Source organism: Pseudophryne corroboree, chromosome 8 (genome assembly GCF_028390025.1).
Source record: "Pseudophryne corroboree isolate aPseCor3 chromosome 8, aPseCor3.hap2, whole genome shotgun sequence".
NCBI lineage: Eukaryota > Metazoa > Chordata > Amphibia > Anura > Myobatrachidae > Pseudophryne > Pseudophryne corroboree.
Window position 1 is genome coordinate 349934842 of NC_086451.1, and position 18462 is coordinate 349953303.

At 42.7% G+C, this 18462-nt stretch overlaps 1 protein-coding gene across 2 annotated transcripts in view; it reads left to right on the plus strand.

The window, feature by feature from the left end:
* The first annotated feature begins 631 nt into the window (after positions 1–631).
* MBNL3 (muscleblind like splicing regulator 3) overlaps positions 632–18462 on the plus strand; it is a 173422-nt gene continuing 155591 nt past the window's right edge. The window contains exon 1 of one of the 2 annotated variants that reach the window (XM_063937487.1): positions 632–952. In XM_063937487.1, coding sequence (XP_063793557.1) covers positions 830–952 — 123 coding nt within the window. In that variant the 5' untranslated portion in view covers positions 632–829. The remainder of the gene's footprint in view (positions 953–18462) is intronic. The other variant, XM_063937483.1, reaches the window with a different exon arrangement.

An 18462-nucleotide genomic window follows, 5' to 3' on the forward strand; every position in this document is an offset into this window, starting at 1 on the left:
TGTTCCCTTCATGTCGGACATTAGAAATGATGTTCTATTAAAGGTCATATAGTTTGTCCATTGTATTTGTTCAGCTTGCTCACTGCTGGTGGGTAATGTGAGGACAAGGTGACACAGCATGACTGTGTACCCCTTCCTGCATGGCAAGCATATTATGCCATTTTGGCAACAATGTGACTTGTTCTGTGCTGTGTTGCATCTTGCAGATGGAATGGTGTATGCTGCTAGTGTGTATTAAGGAAAGGAAGTGCTTGTGCCATTTTTCATATACCACTGTAGCACGTGCAGCCTGCAGGTTTCACATTAACTAGTGAATTTGTTTGCACTAATTGGTTTCAGCCATAATATATTGTGCTGGTGGATTTATTGTGCAGATCTAGTGTAGGTTTTAGCTATGTTGCTATGGCAGCAGCCAGCCTGAGCTACAGAATACGACACAGCTCCCAAAGGCCATTAGGTGCTCTGTTTTGCGGAATGTACCAAGTCAGGAAAGAAGAGGGAGACAGGAAATAGCTTATTAATAGGAGTGTACACATTTAGCTGCAGCAACGCGAGTTAACAAAACACAACACAGTATGCCTTTAAATATTCAAAAGTGTAAATGATCCAGAGACTCTCTGTAAGGCAAAATCTACATTCTCTTCCGTTTGCTGCTTACGAATGAGATTTTCTCTCTGCCTGGCTGACATTTCACACCCCACAGCTGCATAGTTTCATCCCAGATGCACGTCCCAGCAATGAAGTTATGTACGTGGGGCGTGCTTTAATTTCGTTATGCCTAGTGATTTCAAGAGCCAGGCTTTAAAATGGCGGCATTCATTATACACCCATGCTAAAGCCTCACCCAGCACTCTGTCTGTCTCGCTTAATGCTGCTTCTGCTTTTTCCATATGGCATTCTGCAGCTGAGGATTGGGTCTTCTGGGGTCACTGGATCAGCATATAAGCGTAAGGTAAGCAGGTCCCTAATTTCATACAACAAGCACGATGCTAGCTTCTGAGGGAAAAGCATCATTGCAGTGTGCAGAGGTGCCTCGGATTTTCCAGAGGTTCCCGTAGATGTACAGGGGGGGTGAGAGCAGCAGCATGTGGCATGTGCAGGGAGATGGTGCCTGCTTTAGTGGAACAAGCTGACAGAGACGAGGAATGGATCTCTCTCTGCAGAATTTGGAAAGTGGCTGATCTGCATTTTAGTCCTAAAATACCGTTTCACTAGGTTGCTGTTGGTCTGTAAACTATTTTATTACCTCCGTTTCTGCATGAAAGCTAAACAGGCTCCATGTTATTTCAAGTTTAATATTTACATGTCAATAAATAATATGGGAGTGTAGTGTTTGCTTTACGGGAATATTTTCGAGTGTGGTTTCACATTTTTCGTCGTAATAAGCCATATGTTTCTTCAGCACGCAAATCTTATTTTTTGTGTATTATGACCATTGATGCATTGCGGTATTTCCGTAGTCAGACCCATCCATTCTATCTCGTAATATTAGCAATGTTCCTCTACTTTAATTCTATTGATAGGTTTTATTTTATATGTGTGTGTGTGTGTGTATATATATATATATATATATATATAGAGTGTGTGTGTGTGTGTGTGTGTGTGTGTGTGTGTGTGTGTGTGTGTAATATGAAATGAAGTCCAAATGGAATATGTCTATTCTGACACTATTTTAAACTTATTAACTCTTTCAATAGTTTACCTGGCAGATATTACAATTGGAAGCATTATGGAATATTGTGTACTGTTCGTGCTGACATGACTTTAGAATGATCTGCAGAAAGTACCTAACTGATTACTTTTGGGAGATGTTTTTTTCCCCCCCTGAATTTTATGCATAGTTTCAGCGTGCATGCGCAGTATGGCAGAACTCACATCTGCACTGTAGTCTGCCTGGAAACAAAGAATGGGATCATAGCTAAGGTGAAGCTTGCATTGATTTAACCCTTGTAGCTGATTAGTCCTGTGCCGAGTATTGCAGAGCCTGGCTGGTGCAGACCTCTGCAGGTGTGGAGGAGTCATGTCACTGCCAATCACATTTGTTTTGGATAAGTCATTAGCTCATGTTCAGATCATTAGATAACTATCGAAACCATCACCATTTACCATGTGCTTTATTACAGCATATTATTTAACGCTGTTTCAGCTTGTTAAATGTCTCAAGAACACAATCATATTTAAATACAGCAGAAGTCTGTAGAAGCAAACTACAAGTCATCTAATTTAATTTGTAGATGATGTGGAACAGAAACGTTCACTCTACAAGTTCCGAAACTTTGCCTTTAATTTATGCAGTTTTAGCTAAATCAGAATAGATTAATGATATCCTTAATAAATGTGTTAACGGCTTTCTTGGTGTGGATTTAGTTTGCTACACGTGCAGGCGTGGACATAGTTCAACCAGGCTATTATTTTTACAGATAAGAGTTTGTAGTGCCAGCAATCCATCGTGTGTCAAACATATGGTAAATATATTGTTAATTACTCCGTTAACGATTTATTATATATTTTTCTCACATTTTATATTTAAACGCCCAAAACGCCCATTCTTGAAAGCAAAATGGTGTCCTCTTCTTTGCTGAATCATTCTAGGCTAGTGGTTTTCTGCCCAGTTTGACAAGTAGCCTGTATTATTTATCACTGCATTATGACATCCGTATTGGTGTTTATAATAATTCTATTTTTCTTCAGTGTATATAGCGTGCATGTTGTAGCAGTCTATTCACCAGCCCAGCATGATTAACAAATGCATTTCACGTTAAATACTTTACTTTGAATGTTAATATATAATATAACGGCAAAAGAACAGCATATGTACTTATTAAAAGCACATTTTATTGCATTTATAGTCTATACTTAACACGTGACATTATATGTAACCTAAATCTTTGTTATATTTAAGGAAAAAGACCACACCTCTTTTCCACAAAGCTCTATAACACGAGGGCGCTGTCTGTAGCATGTCTGGTTGTCTGAGTCTATAGTGAGCAACAGTCAGTACAATATACTGTACCTGGTTATAGTTTGCACTGTTTACCTCATTTAATGCGTAATGCAGGGGCCCTTTAAATATACTAGTTAGCGTTTAGTATAATATTGTTAGGAATAGCACATGATCAGCAGCCTCACCATTCTTTGTTAGTCATTATGATTGTCAGTATCACATTTGGCATGACTTGCTCAAGGTAAGACCTTAACCCTTCTTCAGAACCCCTCTCTGGATGTCACATATATCCTGCACTGTCAAATCACAGCAAAAGAGCAGACATCCATTTGGCAAAAGCATGTTGTCTTGGATCCAGATATCCAAATTGCTCACGCTCTAAAGATACAGCTCTCGGCCTGGAAACATCAAGTCTCGGTATGAAAGTTACCATGTTTGAGACTCCTCCTAAGATGCTACTGCAGTGTTTTATAAGTAGTGCAGAGATAAAAGACACACTCCTTTTACCTGAGTAAGTCTATCCCTTCCCGGTTCATGGACATCTGAAACATTGTTAGTCTATACTTTGTGACAGATTTCAAGCCTCAGGATTTTTTACTTACATATGTAATGCAGGGTTGTTAAACAGTACTTTATCTGCTTCCTAAATACATTCTCCATACCCTCCAACATGACCCATTCCGTACAAAATGTTCAGTTTATGGATTTCCTTGCCAGTGGCAGTTGCAGAGGTGAGGCTGCAGCACAGTCCAAAATTCAAATAGGTGAGCCACGCCAACTGCCAATAAGTTCCAGGAGCAGGTGTTTGGCAGTTTGGGGTGGCAGTTGGTGTGGCTCCCCTATCTGAATTTTGGACTATGCTGCAACCCCACCTTTGGGGCCGCCATTGGAAAGGACATCCAGGAACAGAGCATTTTGTACCTTTTATAGGTTAAGTTAAAAAAAAAATTACAGGAACTGACTGGTCAGTGCTTTATCTCTCTCCACTTGATCTCTCTCCAAGGTTTGATAAATCTCCCCCATTATGTAAAATGCACAGCTATTTGATGCTTTTCTGCTGTTGAATGTAATGGGAACTTGCTGCAGCTTATAAAATACAGCAATGGGCATGAGCACATTACACAGAATTTGTGATTGCCTTTCTGACATTGTGATAGATAAAACATTCGTATATAATATTCTGGGTAACTACAGCTAGTGGTTACATTTACATATGTCCTTAACGGACGTAGCACCATCCGCAACATAACCACACAATACAACATGACGATATTGATTTATGTGAATTCTATAATTATTCGATTATACCAACACGGGGTAATTCTGAGTTGATCGCATCAAGATTTTTGTTAGCAGTTGGGCAAAACCATGTGCACTGCAGGGAAGGCAGATATAACATGTGCAGAGAGAGTTAGATTTGGGTGTGGTGTGTTCAATCTGCAATCTAAATTGCAGTGTAAAAATAAAGCAGCCAGTATTTACCCTGCACAGAAACATAATAACCCACCCAAATCTAACTCTCTCTGCACATGTTATATCTGCCTCCCCTGCAGTGCACATGGTTTTGCCCAACTGCTAACAAAAATCCTGCTGCGATCAACTCAGAATTACCCCCATAATGCAGTGGAACATGTACTGAGAATTAACAATGAGTTGTGATTGTACATTATGAAAAAGGCAAATTGTCAAGGTCTAAAACTAAAAACTTCCGAGGATGACTTTTACCAGCCGCTATTGTTCCTGGCAACCCGGGCTACAGTAGTTGGTAATTCTTGGACAATAATGTTACCACTAACTACAGTGTATACAGCTGGGCCAAATAGTCAGTAGTAGGAATTTTCTGTAGACTGGTTGCTCAGTATGTATCCCTGCACCAGACTGAGTCAGGCTTTCTGCATAGCCAGACATTGGTTCCTATGAGCACAATGCCAAGAATCTATTGTTGTCAGTGAACAGAAATAACTTTTAAATGTGAAGTCCTTTCAGTCGTTTTTTTATTTCATAGCCCCATTGCAATTGGTCTTATTAGCATTTTATTTTTCAACCGCAGCACTAAGGGGTAACGATATTGCAGAGTGCAGCAACATTGTTTCAACAAAGCATAAAAGTGAGCAGTCTCCTGATTGGGGAGTAGTATGATTTGTTGACTACAATGTTAAAGCATCATGTTTAAAGCTATAATGCTTGAAATGGTTTAATTAGCATTAGCACCAGCATTATGCCGTAGTCATTATGCCGGTCGCATAGTAATTATCGACATTGTAAGTAACCGTCAACAAACCAACTACTTCCACCTGATTGCTCCAATTCCTCTCACTCCATTACAGCTCGCCCGTTTTGTGCTGTGCTGAAAAACAAAAGGTGTATGGTAAAATTATTTATGCAATGTAAGGTTAGCCTGCAATTAAATTAATAAAACAGGAGGTATGACTATCTTTTATAGGGGGTAATTCCAAGTTGATCGCAGCAGGAAATTTTTTAGCAGTTGGGCAAAACCATGTGCACTGCAGGGGAGGCAGATATAACATGTGCAGAGAGAGTTAGATTTGGGTGTGGTGAGTTCAATCTGCAATCTAAATTGCAGTGTAAAAATAAAGCAGCCAGTATTTACCCTGCACAGAAACAAAATAACCCACCCAAATCTAACTCTCTCTGCACATGTTATATCTGCCCCCCCTGCAGTGCACATGGTTTTGCCCAACTGCTAAAAAATATCCTGCTGCGATCAACTTGGAATTACCCCCATAGTATCTGCACCAAACGGAAACCTGCTAAATACTAAACAATATACCTAAACAGTAAATGACAATAAGAAAATAAACTGTGTTTGTTATTGTCATTTGACATTGAAAATACAAATTTAACATATAATATCTTATGTTTATCTTTTTAACCTGGATAAACAGAAAAAATGTAAATACTGCGCTTTGTTCTTTTGCGCCGTTTTCCTATTTTGTCTTCACTGTATGTCGTTTGAGTTTTATTCCAAACTCCTTTTTGTTTTAAAGCTAATTCCATATGCGTGTTTACTTACTGTTACAGTCTCTGAATGCTAATCCTAAAGTCTCCGTAATGGTGACTGAATTTAAAATAAAATGGTAATTAAAAAAAGAAAAGGTTTTGTGCATCGACCACACTTGCCATCAATTCTCCTGACAGCGGCTTCCATAAATATGGACAAACTACATCTGGCCACACAGCTGCTGCAGAAATGCTTTTTACCTGAGTGACAGGGCAGGATTGCAGAGGATGCTGTGACACAGCTCTAGAACTGTACCAGTCAGCAGCTTCGCCCTGTCTGATGGGAAAAGCTGACAGGAGTCATAGGCCATTATGTCAATAATTTGGAGCAGCGGCTGGACAGATTACAGTTCTCTGTGTCTGAGACAGTGAAAGGGATTAGACTGGATAGATTGTAGAAACAGCAATTCAGATCTCCATTTTGGTCAGGTAAGATGTTGATAACCTGTACATACGGTAGCTTTAGTAACATCTAGCTGAATTAGAAATTCTAATAACTGTGTACCTGGCTGGACAAAGCAAGTTGCAATGCAAATATATATATATATATATATATATATATATAAATATATATTATTATTATTATTATTTTTTTTGTTGCATGCAGGGTAAACAGTGGTTGCTTTGCATGTAGCCCACTAATGCTGGAAAGCTTTATATTTACACTGCAATTTAGATTTCAGTTTGGACACACCCAGGGACGGACCAAGGGGCAAAATCGTCCCAGGCATGTGCGCGCATGCGTGTGCAAATGCCAGGGGCACCCGCACCGTGAACAGCGACGCACGGGCACTAAAGATGGGGGACAGCCCCCCATTTCCATGGAGATGGGCGGGGGCGCATGACACGCACACAGGGGGCATGCCGCGAGTCAGAGGGGTGTGGACTCGCGGCACGCCTCCATTTCTATGGAGACGGGAGGGGGGGTGGGGGAGCGTCCAGACCAGAGAGCCGGTCTCTGTGTGACAGGACCGGCCCTTCTGGCATTTGCCAGAAGTGCCAGATAGGCAGTCTGGCCCTGGACACACCCCACCCAAATCTAACTCTCTCTGCACATGTTACATCTGCCCTACCTGCAGTGAAGCATAGTTTTACCAAGGTGCACAGTTATACCCCTATCAGACTTGCAGAAATATTCTGGATTACTGTACCTGAACGGGCAGCAACCCAGATTTTGTTGTTGTAGTCTAAAACGATCCTTTAAAAAAAAAAAAGGGTAGTGACCAGGGTTGAATACGGTGTTCGGGTAACCCGGGTCATTGCAACACACGACCCATTCACAACCTAGGAAGAGCCAGCACTTGAAGATGATCTGTGTGCAGTGATGCCACCCCTGACGCAAGCCTGAAAGGGGTCTCTGCCTTTCAGTCCCGTGTACAAAATCTCGGGTGTGACCCAGCTCCTGTAATCTGAAAGGGGTATCATTTGCTCTGTTTTACTGTATTCCCAACTCAGAATCAGGCCCATGGTCCCTAAGGTGTGTGAAATCTAATAAAGCCGTTTATGTGAAGAGCACCGTAGCAGGACATCTCTCTCAGAAAGAGGAATGACTGCCGAGTGATTATGTTATTGTCCTCTACCCAGGAGGAATAACAGTGCAATCAACAAGCTCTTCAATAAGTGACATGTTTGATGCCCGCAACACTTGACTTTTGACATTGGCTGATTGTTCCCTTTATTAAGCTTCTTTGATACAGATTGTATTCTCCCATATTATACAGGTCTCCCAGTTCTTTGCTATGTGCTCGCAGCTTATTAAGTCTTGATCCTCATGTAGTGCTGTGTCTCCATGTTGTGAGCCCCTAGTTACATTTTTTTTTTCAAAACAGGAGCAACAAATGAATACTATACCAAGAAAAGTTGGCATGATACTGATTGCAATAACATTATGTCCACATGAAACGGAAAGTAGCAGGGGGTTTAGGGAGGAGGAAATAATAAACAGAATCATAGAGCATTAAATACAATGTGTGTGTCCTAAACAACTTATGTCCCAAGTCAACGTTTGTTCTAAAGTACTCCAGTGATATCGCAGTCTCCTAGTGAATTGGTAGACTACATCCTCATTACCCAACACACATCAAAGGGCACGTCCAGCCTCTACTCCCGGGAGACACCTGTGTAATCTAGACGTATACTTGGGGGGGGGGGGGGGGAGAATTCAGTTGGGTGCGAGTGTAGCAAGGTAAAAAACCCTGCTGGCCTTGCACCCAATTTTGGATTACTGCAGGTGTGTGCGCTCCCGATACCCACGGTATACAATTTTTAAAAAATGGTCGCTGGATTTTCAGGGGTCACACACTGGGGGCCACACATATGCTCACACACACTAATGCATACACACTTTCAGACACACATCCATTACACTCACAGCTTCTGCAGAGGACTGGATCCTGACGCTGGAGGAGAAGACATTCCAATTGTTTAATTAGTCCTTAGGAGGGTGATGCTGGAGTCCCAGAGCAAGTCCTGGCGATTTGTCCTAAAATTAACAATTTTAGGAAAACTCTGACTTGCTCTGAAGGTGCGAGAAAAAAGACGCATTTTCAGTTCTCTAATTGATGCAATACCCCACGACGCCTGACGGCAATTTCATTCCTCCCTTAGTTCTGTGGAAATGGTAGTGCGACCACCTGCATATCAAGACCAAAAATGCTCCTTTCATCTCCTTTTACTAATCAGTCACTGCAAAAGAAAATCTAGTTTTGCGCGGGCCCAATAACTAGGCACGCAATTCCGGGGAATGTGCTTCTGCCAGGCTCCTTCCCCCAGCCAGCGCATACTCCCACTCATCTGCTAATAAACCCATGCACACCACTGTGTATCTATAATGGGTGCAGTGTGTGCGATGCACATGGGCCCCTGGACCCAGAGGGGGCCCACACCGCACACACTGCGCCCATTTCTTCTATACCTACCTTTCCGGTGTCCTTGTTGACCGTCTGTGGGCCCCCTCCTCTCACATAGCCGGCACCGCCGATGGTAGCGCACTGAGCACTAGAGATTCTGGCACTGTGCCAGAGTCTCACCACTGAGAGCGCTAACAGCGGCGCTGCCGGCTACGGGAGAGGAGTGGGCCCACACACGGAGTCTGCACACGGTCCCCTCCTCTCTAGATACCCATCCGCCTTAATAGAAATTATTAGTTGCTCAAATCAAAGTGTGTGGCAGGTTCAAGACTGAGTTGTGCCGTGGAGATGATGTTTTGCATTTCGTACAGCCATCCATTCTGTCATACTGCCTAATTAATTACTAATAATGTTTTTTTAGTCCCAAGTGTCTTTTTTGTTTTAAATCCTATTTTTATCTACAATATGCATTATTCATAGGAACACTTATTTAAATTCAACAAAGTACTGTATATTCTTAATGGAAAATTGGACAAGACAATGGATATTGAGCATGATTCAGACATACTGTAGGCAAAGAATCAATTAAGGGCGAGTCAGCTTACCCTGCGAGTAAGTGCCTGCATATACCCTGGACTTGCTGATTTTTGTTTGTAGCCACATAGGACTGCGTGCAGAGATCTGCGAGATTGGGGCGAACAATCCTCTATGCAAGATCTCCTTCACGGCTATTGTGTTAAAGCAGCACACAAGAGCCTGAGCCTCATGGCTAACTGGTTCTCCACCATAGGGGTCTATTCAGTTCTTATCGGAATTTCCGTCTTTTTTAGTTCGAATCTGGATTTGACCTATTCAAGTCCAGTGCCGTTTTTTTCCAACTTGTTGGAAATTCTAACTTGTTGGAAAGCAGGTGGATCGGCGAATTCGCCTGCCGATACACCTGTTTTGTTGAATTTGCGGGCATTTCCGACAGGTTTTTGGCCCATTTTCGACAATGCCGATTTGACTTTAAAAAAAAGTCGGATCGGCATTGTCGGAAACGAGCAAAAACTTGTCAGAAATGCCCGCAAATTGAATAGTGAAGTGATGAATCTGACACTAATTGCATATACCTCATAATCTGGATCCAAATCATCAGTTTAATCATTCTGGGTACAGATACGAGCAATGCAGCTTTTTACAGCTTTTGATTTGAGAGTTACTGGAAATTCTAGACCAGAGGTATTAAAAATGTTTCCCTCCAGCTGCTGTAAACTACACATCCCATCATGTTCAGCCACAGTTTTAGCATATCCTAATAGCAATACAGTGGTAGGGCTTGCTAGGATGTGTAGCAAGGCAGCTGGGGAGGTAGCTGCATGTTGAATACCCCTGTTCTCAATAATCAGAATTAAGTTGAATTTCCAGAATAGCATCATGTTTTCTGAAGCCTTTTGTGGGTATATCTTTTTTTTATTTAGCTACTTGTATATAAAGTGTTTACACTTCTCCAACTTTTGTTTAATTTCTTCTCTGTGTCATCTACAAACGTCAAATATCTGCTCAGCTTTTCTCTATGAGGGAATTCAATTGCTGGTGAATATCTCGCCTGGACGAATCAGCATGGCACCTGCTGCAGTTTACGGCAACAGGATCTCGCACAAAAGTGTTTGCTACCCTGCAGAGTCAGGGGTAGCAAACACGGCCGGCTTGGTGAAGGGTGCGAGATGGGGTGTATTTCCCGCATTTAAACGCCACGGCAACGCGAATTTGCACTCTTCGCCAGCAATTGAATTCCCCCCTGTGTGTGACCTTTTTTAACTATAATGATGTCTGGTCCGCTGGCACGTCTGAGGTATTATTTTTGTTCTTTCTCAGGATCATTTGTGAACTACAAACCCTGTGGTGTAGTATAGCAGTTTTTTCTTTTAATTTGCACATTATTCGCAGCGCAGACACAGCGAAACACCACTCAAAGTGTACTAGATATGCTGGGCTGCGACAATATCTGCACAGGAATTAGTTTTAAATACTGTATGTGCAAAGTAAGTAGAACTTGGCGTGACAAGCTGCGGCAACTGCATCGTAGCACTTTGTAGATTTAGACTCATTGATGTACAAGTGTTGCATGTCATATTAATCAGTGCAGTCTCGTTAATCAGTTTTGTCCCATCCGATTGTATAATTTGTGTGAATAAGATGCACATTACAGCAAAAATTACGCTCAACAAAAGCGCAGTTGTAACAGTAATAATTGTGCGTCACCTTGACCGTTTACTACCACCTACTATATTCACCCTTATATGCATTTCATCTCTTCGGATTGCGTTCTAAAGTACTTTTTGGTTTAGCTTAATTTTTGGCCTAGATAAATACTGAGCAGGATTGTTGTGTTACGCCTCACGTCAGCCTGTTTAAAGATTTTTCTTTATTACATTCCAGCGCATCTGGAAATGTGCTTTCCTGCAGACGTGCATGTGGAAAGAACAAAGTGTGACCCGTTCTAAATATGGGGTAGACCCCATCTCTGGGAGCTCAGCGGTGATGGACAATTCAGGACCTTTTGCAGACCATGTACATGTGTATTCTAAACCCCTTCATCCTGTATAAATGTTGTTCTGCACAGTTAAATCTTATTTTGCACCTCCGTATAAAAAATAGGTGAGCTCATGTGCCTAATAGAAAGGAACACCCTTAAATCACCCAACACCCTCCCAGTGCAAACCCACTTCAGATATGCATTTCCCTTATAAAATGGGTACAGCTGCGCAAATGTGGTGTGTGACGTCACAAGAGGGTATTTGCTCTGCCGCTTTCTACTTTTGTGCTTCTTATTTGAACTTTATGGGGTAAAGAAAGTGAAGGTTTTATACTAGTCCTCCTTGCTAGTGATTACAAGAGAAAAACCTTGCTTTCACCTCTATGGGGTGTAACCAGAATAAGCAAGGTTATCCTATCAGGATAACCCGCGTAGTATTATCATGCCAGGTACTGATGGAACCCTCGCCCCCTGAGTAATAACTTTATAACTGGGAACATAGGGGGTCATTCCGAGTTGATCGCTAGCAGAAAATGTTCGCTGTGCAGCGATGATGAAAAAAAAGGCACTTCTGCTCATGCGTATGCGGCGCAATGCGCACGCGCGACGTACTTTCGCAACAGCCGATGTAGTTTCACACAAGGTCTAGCAAAGCTTTTCAGTCGCACTGCTGACCGCAGAGTGATTGACAGGAAGTGGGCGTTTCTGGGTGTCAACTGACCGTTTTCAGGGAGTTTTCGAAAAAATGCAGGCGTGCCAGGAAAAATGCAGGTGTGGCTGGGCGAACGCAGGGCGTGTTTCTGACGTCAAAACAGGAACTGAACAGTCTGAAGTCATTGCAAGCGCTGAGTAGGTCTGAAGCTACTCTGAAACTACACAAAATAACTTTGTAGCCGCTGTGCGATCCTTTCGTTCGCACTTCTGCTAAGCTAAGATACACTCCCAGAGGGTGGCGGCGTAGCGTTTGCACGGCTGCTAAAAACTGCTAGCGAGCGATCAACTCAGAATGACCCCCATAGAAGGCTCCTTTCAGCTGTTCTAAACTTTGCTGCTAGCAGGATGCATAAAGTCATTATACACAGCCATATTAGCATTACTTGTCTCCTACCTGGTGACAGAGAAGGTGTGTTCTAGATTTTCTGCAGTGTTAAATTGTAGTTTAGTAATGGTCAAGTATCAGTTTACATATCAAGCAAGAGTCAATTACACTACATGTTGAACCTGTGATTTGATCCTGTAATTAGAGTGAATCAGCCACTCTTACTCACACTATTGAATGTCTTGCAATACTGTACTTGGCAGGGCTTGCAATGCTTACCTGTCTGAGATGCTGAACACAGTAACATGAACTTGATGCCAAATTCAATGATTATATGTGCATGTATGTAACATGCTATTGTTTTCTTTTTTTATATTATATAGATTGGTTTCATATAATATATGAGCGTATAACATGATTAACCCCAGAATGGATAGATTTATGTTTAGTCTTGTGACACTGACTATATTTCATCATCCAGTTTTTAGTTATTTTCAGAACACCTTCATTTTAGACACATTACACAATGGTTTAGCGCACACTGTAATCCTTTTCAGGTCAGTGATATCCATCTGTCCTCTTTTTTTGAACCGTTCATGTACTTTTGAATTCTAGGGCAGGTGATAAAAGTCCTGGAGAAAAAAAATTAGATACACCATACCTCCCAACACTTTCATGGCTGAATTCAGGACTCCTGCGTGCGTTTAAAAAGGGGAGTGGCCTTGGCAAAAGTGGTGTGTCTTTTCTGGATTGTCGCAATTGCGAGCTACGCCTCCCATTAGCTGTCACTTCTGGGGCATGACCAGCGCTCCAGGAACTGCTGGCATGCCTCCCATCATGCCTAACATGAATAGACACTGTGCGCACAACATCTATTCACCGCGTTCCTGTTCCCAACTACGCCCCCCACTACCACTCCCCACCACCTGCGGCGGGACATTGCTGCCCGTGGGTGGGATAGTTGGGAGGTATGGATATACTGATGTTTGCTTTTATATTAAACAAAGTTCAGAAATCCAACTTGTTTTACTTTTCTTCTAGCACCTCTAGATATATGCTCTGATTTACAGCCTTCTTGACAGACATCTGAAGATTTATTCTGCATAGCACTGCACTTAAAAACCTGGACTGCACCACACCTTCACTCAGATTTTTACCCCTGAATATCTTAAATTCCTCACCCTACCCCATTGCTGCTTACTTGTTTTGTTTACACAGCTACAGCATACCTCCCAACTGTCCAGTTTTTTTGGGACTGTCTCGCTGTCCCACCCGTGGGCCAGTGTCCCGGGGGAGGGGCAGTTGGGAGGCTCTGTCACACGCTGCTCTGCAGGGGTGAATAGACGCTGTGCGCACGCGCTCAGCGTCCATTCACTGTAGTCAGGGGGAGAGGGGGCATGCCAGCGGCTCACAGAGCACTGGGCATGCCCCCTCAGTGACGAAAACGGGGGCGTAGACTCCCGAAAAGCCACGTCCCCTTGTTGGAGGCAATGCCCCCTTTTCCCAGGGGGCACGGCCGCGCCAATATCCCCCTTTATGCAGGATGAAATTTGGGAGGTATGCTACAGTACTGCAAGATCTTTCAGGATGTGGTACAAGGCCCCGTATGTGTGGCCAAAGCTCAGTGTAAACATTGCTGGGGGAATGGATGCAATTCCTTGTCACGGGCATTTTAAGAGAGGAGGAGGCCCATGTGCGACCCATGCGCAGCCTCCTCCGCCCAAACCCCCTCCTCTGTAGCCAGAAGCACATAAGAGTCTCAGCACTAGGGGCTCAGACTCTAATGCGCATGCGCAGATCTCCCAGTTGTTTCTCTAGTGCGCATGCGCAAAATGCCGGGAAAATTCCCACCGCCGTGCCATTTTCCCTGTGATTATTTGAGTGCTTGCTGCCAAGATGGGGGACTCCAGAGAGGTGAGTATTAAAGAAGTGGGTGCAGCGTGTGTCGTGGGGGCCCCCCTGGACTCGGGCACCCACATGCACCACACACACTGCACCCATTATAAATACGCCAGTGCCTTAGGCCTGAATGTTTTGTATCTCCTCAGATCCCCTGTTTATTGGTAAATAGTGATATTTGCCCACTAAACCACTTGTCAGCATCTAAATTCTGGTCAATCTCATCCAAAGCACTCTTCTTTCCAATAAAGCAAGCAGACTTAAGGGGTTATTCAGGTTTGTTAGCAAACAAAAAAAAGGTAGCAATTGGGCAAAACCATGTTGCACTGCAGGTGGGGCAGATGTAACACGTGCAAAGATATTTAGATTTGGGTGGGTTATATTTCTGTGCAGGGTAAATACTGGCTGCTTAATTTCTACACTCCAATTTACAGTAGATTTCAGCTTGAACACACCCCACCCAAATCTAAATCTCTCTGCACATGTTACATCTGCCCCACCTGCATGCAAAGCAACATGGTTTTGCCCACTTCCTAACTTTTTTGGTTTGCTAACAAACCTGAATAAGGCCCTCTTATAGGCCCTACACACTTGGCGATATTCTGAAAGATATGAACGATCTCGTTCATAAATGAACGAGAACTCGTTCATATCTTTCAGTGTGGAGACTTAAGCGATGAACGATGCGCGTCCCCGCGCTCGTTCATCGCTGGTCTCCCGTCGGCTGTGCATGCAGGCCAATATGGACGATCTCGTCCATATTTGCCTGCACTTCAATGCAGCCGGGTGACGGGGGGAGTGAAGTAACTTCACTCCCCCCGTCACTGCCCCCCGCCGCCGGATCGCTCGTCGGCCGTCGGGCACCTCGGCGGCACATCGCCAAGTGAGTAGGGCCCATTAGTGCTTATAGGAAGGCAGACCAGGAATAGATTCAGTGTTCAGACAGTCAGGGTCAGCATGGTCACAGTCCGCAAGGTGCAGAGCAGATTTGGCAGAAAAGTAGTCAGGCTCAAAGCAGAGGTTAAAGCAGGTGACAAGCAATCTAAAACAAAGTAAAAGTACTTTCCAGGTGCAGTACTTACCACATGAAATAATGTATGAAGTTGTATAACATTAGCTGTGACTGCATGACTCCAGTGACTGCAATTTAAAAAGAAAAAAAATGTTGGATATTGTATTTTTTTATGGCCATAAGGGGTAATTCAGACCTGATTGTAGCAGCAAATTTGTTAGCAGTTGGGCAAAACCATGGCCCTCATTCCGAGTTGTTCGCTCGCTGCTAATTTTAGCAGAATTGCTAATAGGCTAAAATCCGGCAGTTCTGCGCATGCGTATGCACAGCAGGGCGCACGCGCTAAGCAATTTTAAACAAAACTATGCTATTTTACTCACGGGCGAATGAAGCTTTTCAATCGCTCTGCTGATCGTAGTGTGATTGACAGGAAGTGGGTGTTTCTGGGCGGAAACTGGCCGTTTTCATGGAGTGTGCTAAAAAACGCAGGCGTGCCAGGTAAAAATGCAGGAGTGGCTGGAGAAACGGAGGAGTGGCTGGCCGAACGCAGGGCGTGTTTGTGACGTCAAACCAGGAACTAAACGGACTGAGGTGATCGCAATCTAGGAGTAGGTCTGGAGCTACTTAGAAACTGCAAGGAAATTGCTTTCGTTAGCAATTCTGCTAATAATAGCAGAATTGCTAATCTTTCGTTAGCAATTCTGCTATGCTAAGATACACTCCCAGAGGGCGGCGGCTTTGTGTTTGCATTTCTGCTAAAAGCTAGCGAGCGAACAACTTGGAATGAGGGCCCATGTGTACTGCAGGGTGAGCAGATATAACATGTGCAGAGAGAGTAAAAGGCCCCATACACTAGAACGATAATGCCCGATTTCATCCAATTTCGGGCATTCGGACCGATATATCGGTTGAAATCGGGCATTTTGGAGGTGTTTCCGATCCGATCCTATGCGCGTTCCCGTGAGGGTCGGATCGGTTCCCTTAGATCGTTAGTGCTGCACTTGTGATATGACGGTTCCCTCAGGCACGGCTGGGATCGCATACGATATATCGCATGCAAAATGTACCAAATCATATGGAATCGTATGGAACCACTCCCGGGAAGCTCCTGGGAGAGTTAAAGGGAAATCGCCTCCGACTTCAGCCTCAGGACATATCGTTGTAGTGTATGGGGCCCTTTAGATTTGGGTGGGATGTGTTAAAACTGAAATCTAAATTGCAGTGTAAAGATAAAGGCATAAAGCAGGCAGTGTTTACTCTGCACAGAAACAATATAACCCACCCAAATCTAACTCTCTCTGCACGTTATATCTACCCCACCTGCAGTGCACATGGTTTTGCTCAACTGCTAACAAATTTGCTGCTACGATCAGGTCTGAATTACCCACATAATCTACAGAGCACATATGCACCTTCCTATAAGGTTGTGTTTCTGGACCATGGTGTTACAGTAACTCATTCAGGTCTCTGAGATCATTCCTAAAGCCAATTCTACAGAGGTCACTTGTGGATTGGGAACTGCCGTGACTGCCTGCCTTCCTCAGAGAAGCTACTACTGTACTTTGTATATCGAGGGTGGCATTTGTGGCAGCAGAAAGTACAGTAGCTGTACTAATTCCACTTCTAGATGGTTACATATGGCAGAGTAGAGTAAGCTTCCACTATTAATTCATACGTATATAAATATGCTGTAGAGAAAGCATGTTCTTTGTGCAGGATAATACATCTTACTGAACACAGAGAATGATATTGTGATATACAGTATATGATATAGTACTGTTGTAGTTCCTACATATTTGGCAGCTGGGTGAAAATACACACATGTATGAGATTGCAGCATAATAGAAAGCGTAACTCACAGTTGCATAAATCCTTTTATATCGCCGCAAATACCCCATGCTGTAGCCAGATGAAACAAATGTGATTTAAGGAGGTTTTAAGAAATTCTCATTTAAAAATCAATTTCCTACTTATGACAAAAACAAACACAGGAATTAAAATCTTAATACTGTACATGACACACAAATAAAATGGATTGTTCATTCTGAACTTTGTTTTATAGCTACAGAAATCATTGAAGTGGGTAAAAAGAAATCTGATATAGGACAAAAAGCTCAACTGGTAAAGCTTAGCATTATTTTTGCTATGACATGAGATAACTACCAAAATCTTTGTATTTGACTCAAACTACCCGCCTGTCCCTGAGGTCCTAGAGATAAAGTGCATGCAACTGTTTTAAAAAGCTTCAAACACGTGTTATAAGTGGCACAAAAATAATACAGTGTCTTCTCGCTGTAGTGTTTAACGAATGGGGTGGTTCTAAACTGGAGATAGGTTGGAGTTTGATGGGACTTACAGTATTACTGTTTTATGTCAGTTTTCAGGTGTATATGCCAACCTGTAAAGGTACGTGCAGATTGGGTTTACTGGGGTGCTTATAAAGACTTTACCGCAGTCATACAACTGGCAATCCACTTGGTAGACACATTTTAAAATGCATTGCAGGACCACACTTACTGAGTACTGTTATTATTACTGTCATTGTCAGGCAGAAATACAGTTACACATATAAAATGCATTGCAGGACCACACTTACTGAGTACTGTTATTATTACTGTCATTGTCAGGCAGAAATACAGTTACACATATAAAATGCATTGCAGGACCACACTTACTGAGTACTGTTATTATTACTGTCATTGTCAGGCAGAATTACAGTTACACATATAAAATGCATTGCAGGACCACACTTACTGAGTACTGTTATTATTACTGTCATTGTCAGGCAGAATTACAGTTACACATATAAAATGCATTGCAGGACCACACTTACTGAGTACTGTTATTACTGTCATTGTCGGGCAGAATTACAGTTACACATATAAAATGCATTGCAGGACCACACTTACTGAGTACTGTTATTAATACTGTCATTGTCAGGCAGAATTACAGTTACACATATAAAATGCATTGCAGGACCACACTTACTGAGTACTGTTATTATTACTGTCTTTGTCAGGCAGAATTACAGTTACACATATAAAATGCATTGCAGGACCACACTTACTGAGTACTGTTATTATTACTGTCATTGTCAGGCAGAATTACAGTTACACATATAAAATGCATTGCAGGACCACACTTACTGAGTACTGTTATTAATACTGTCATTGTCAGGCA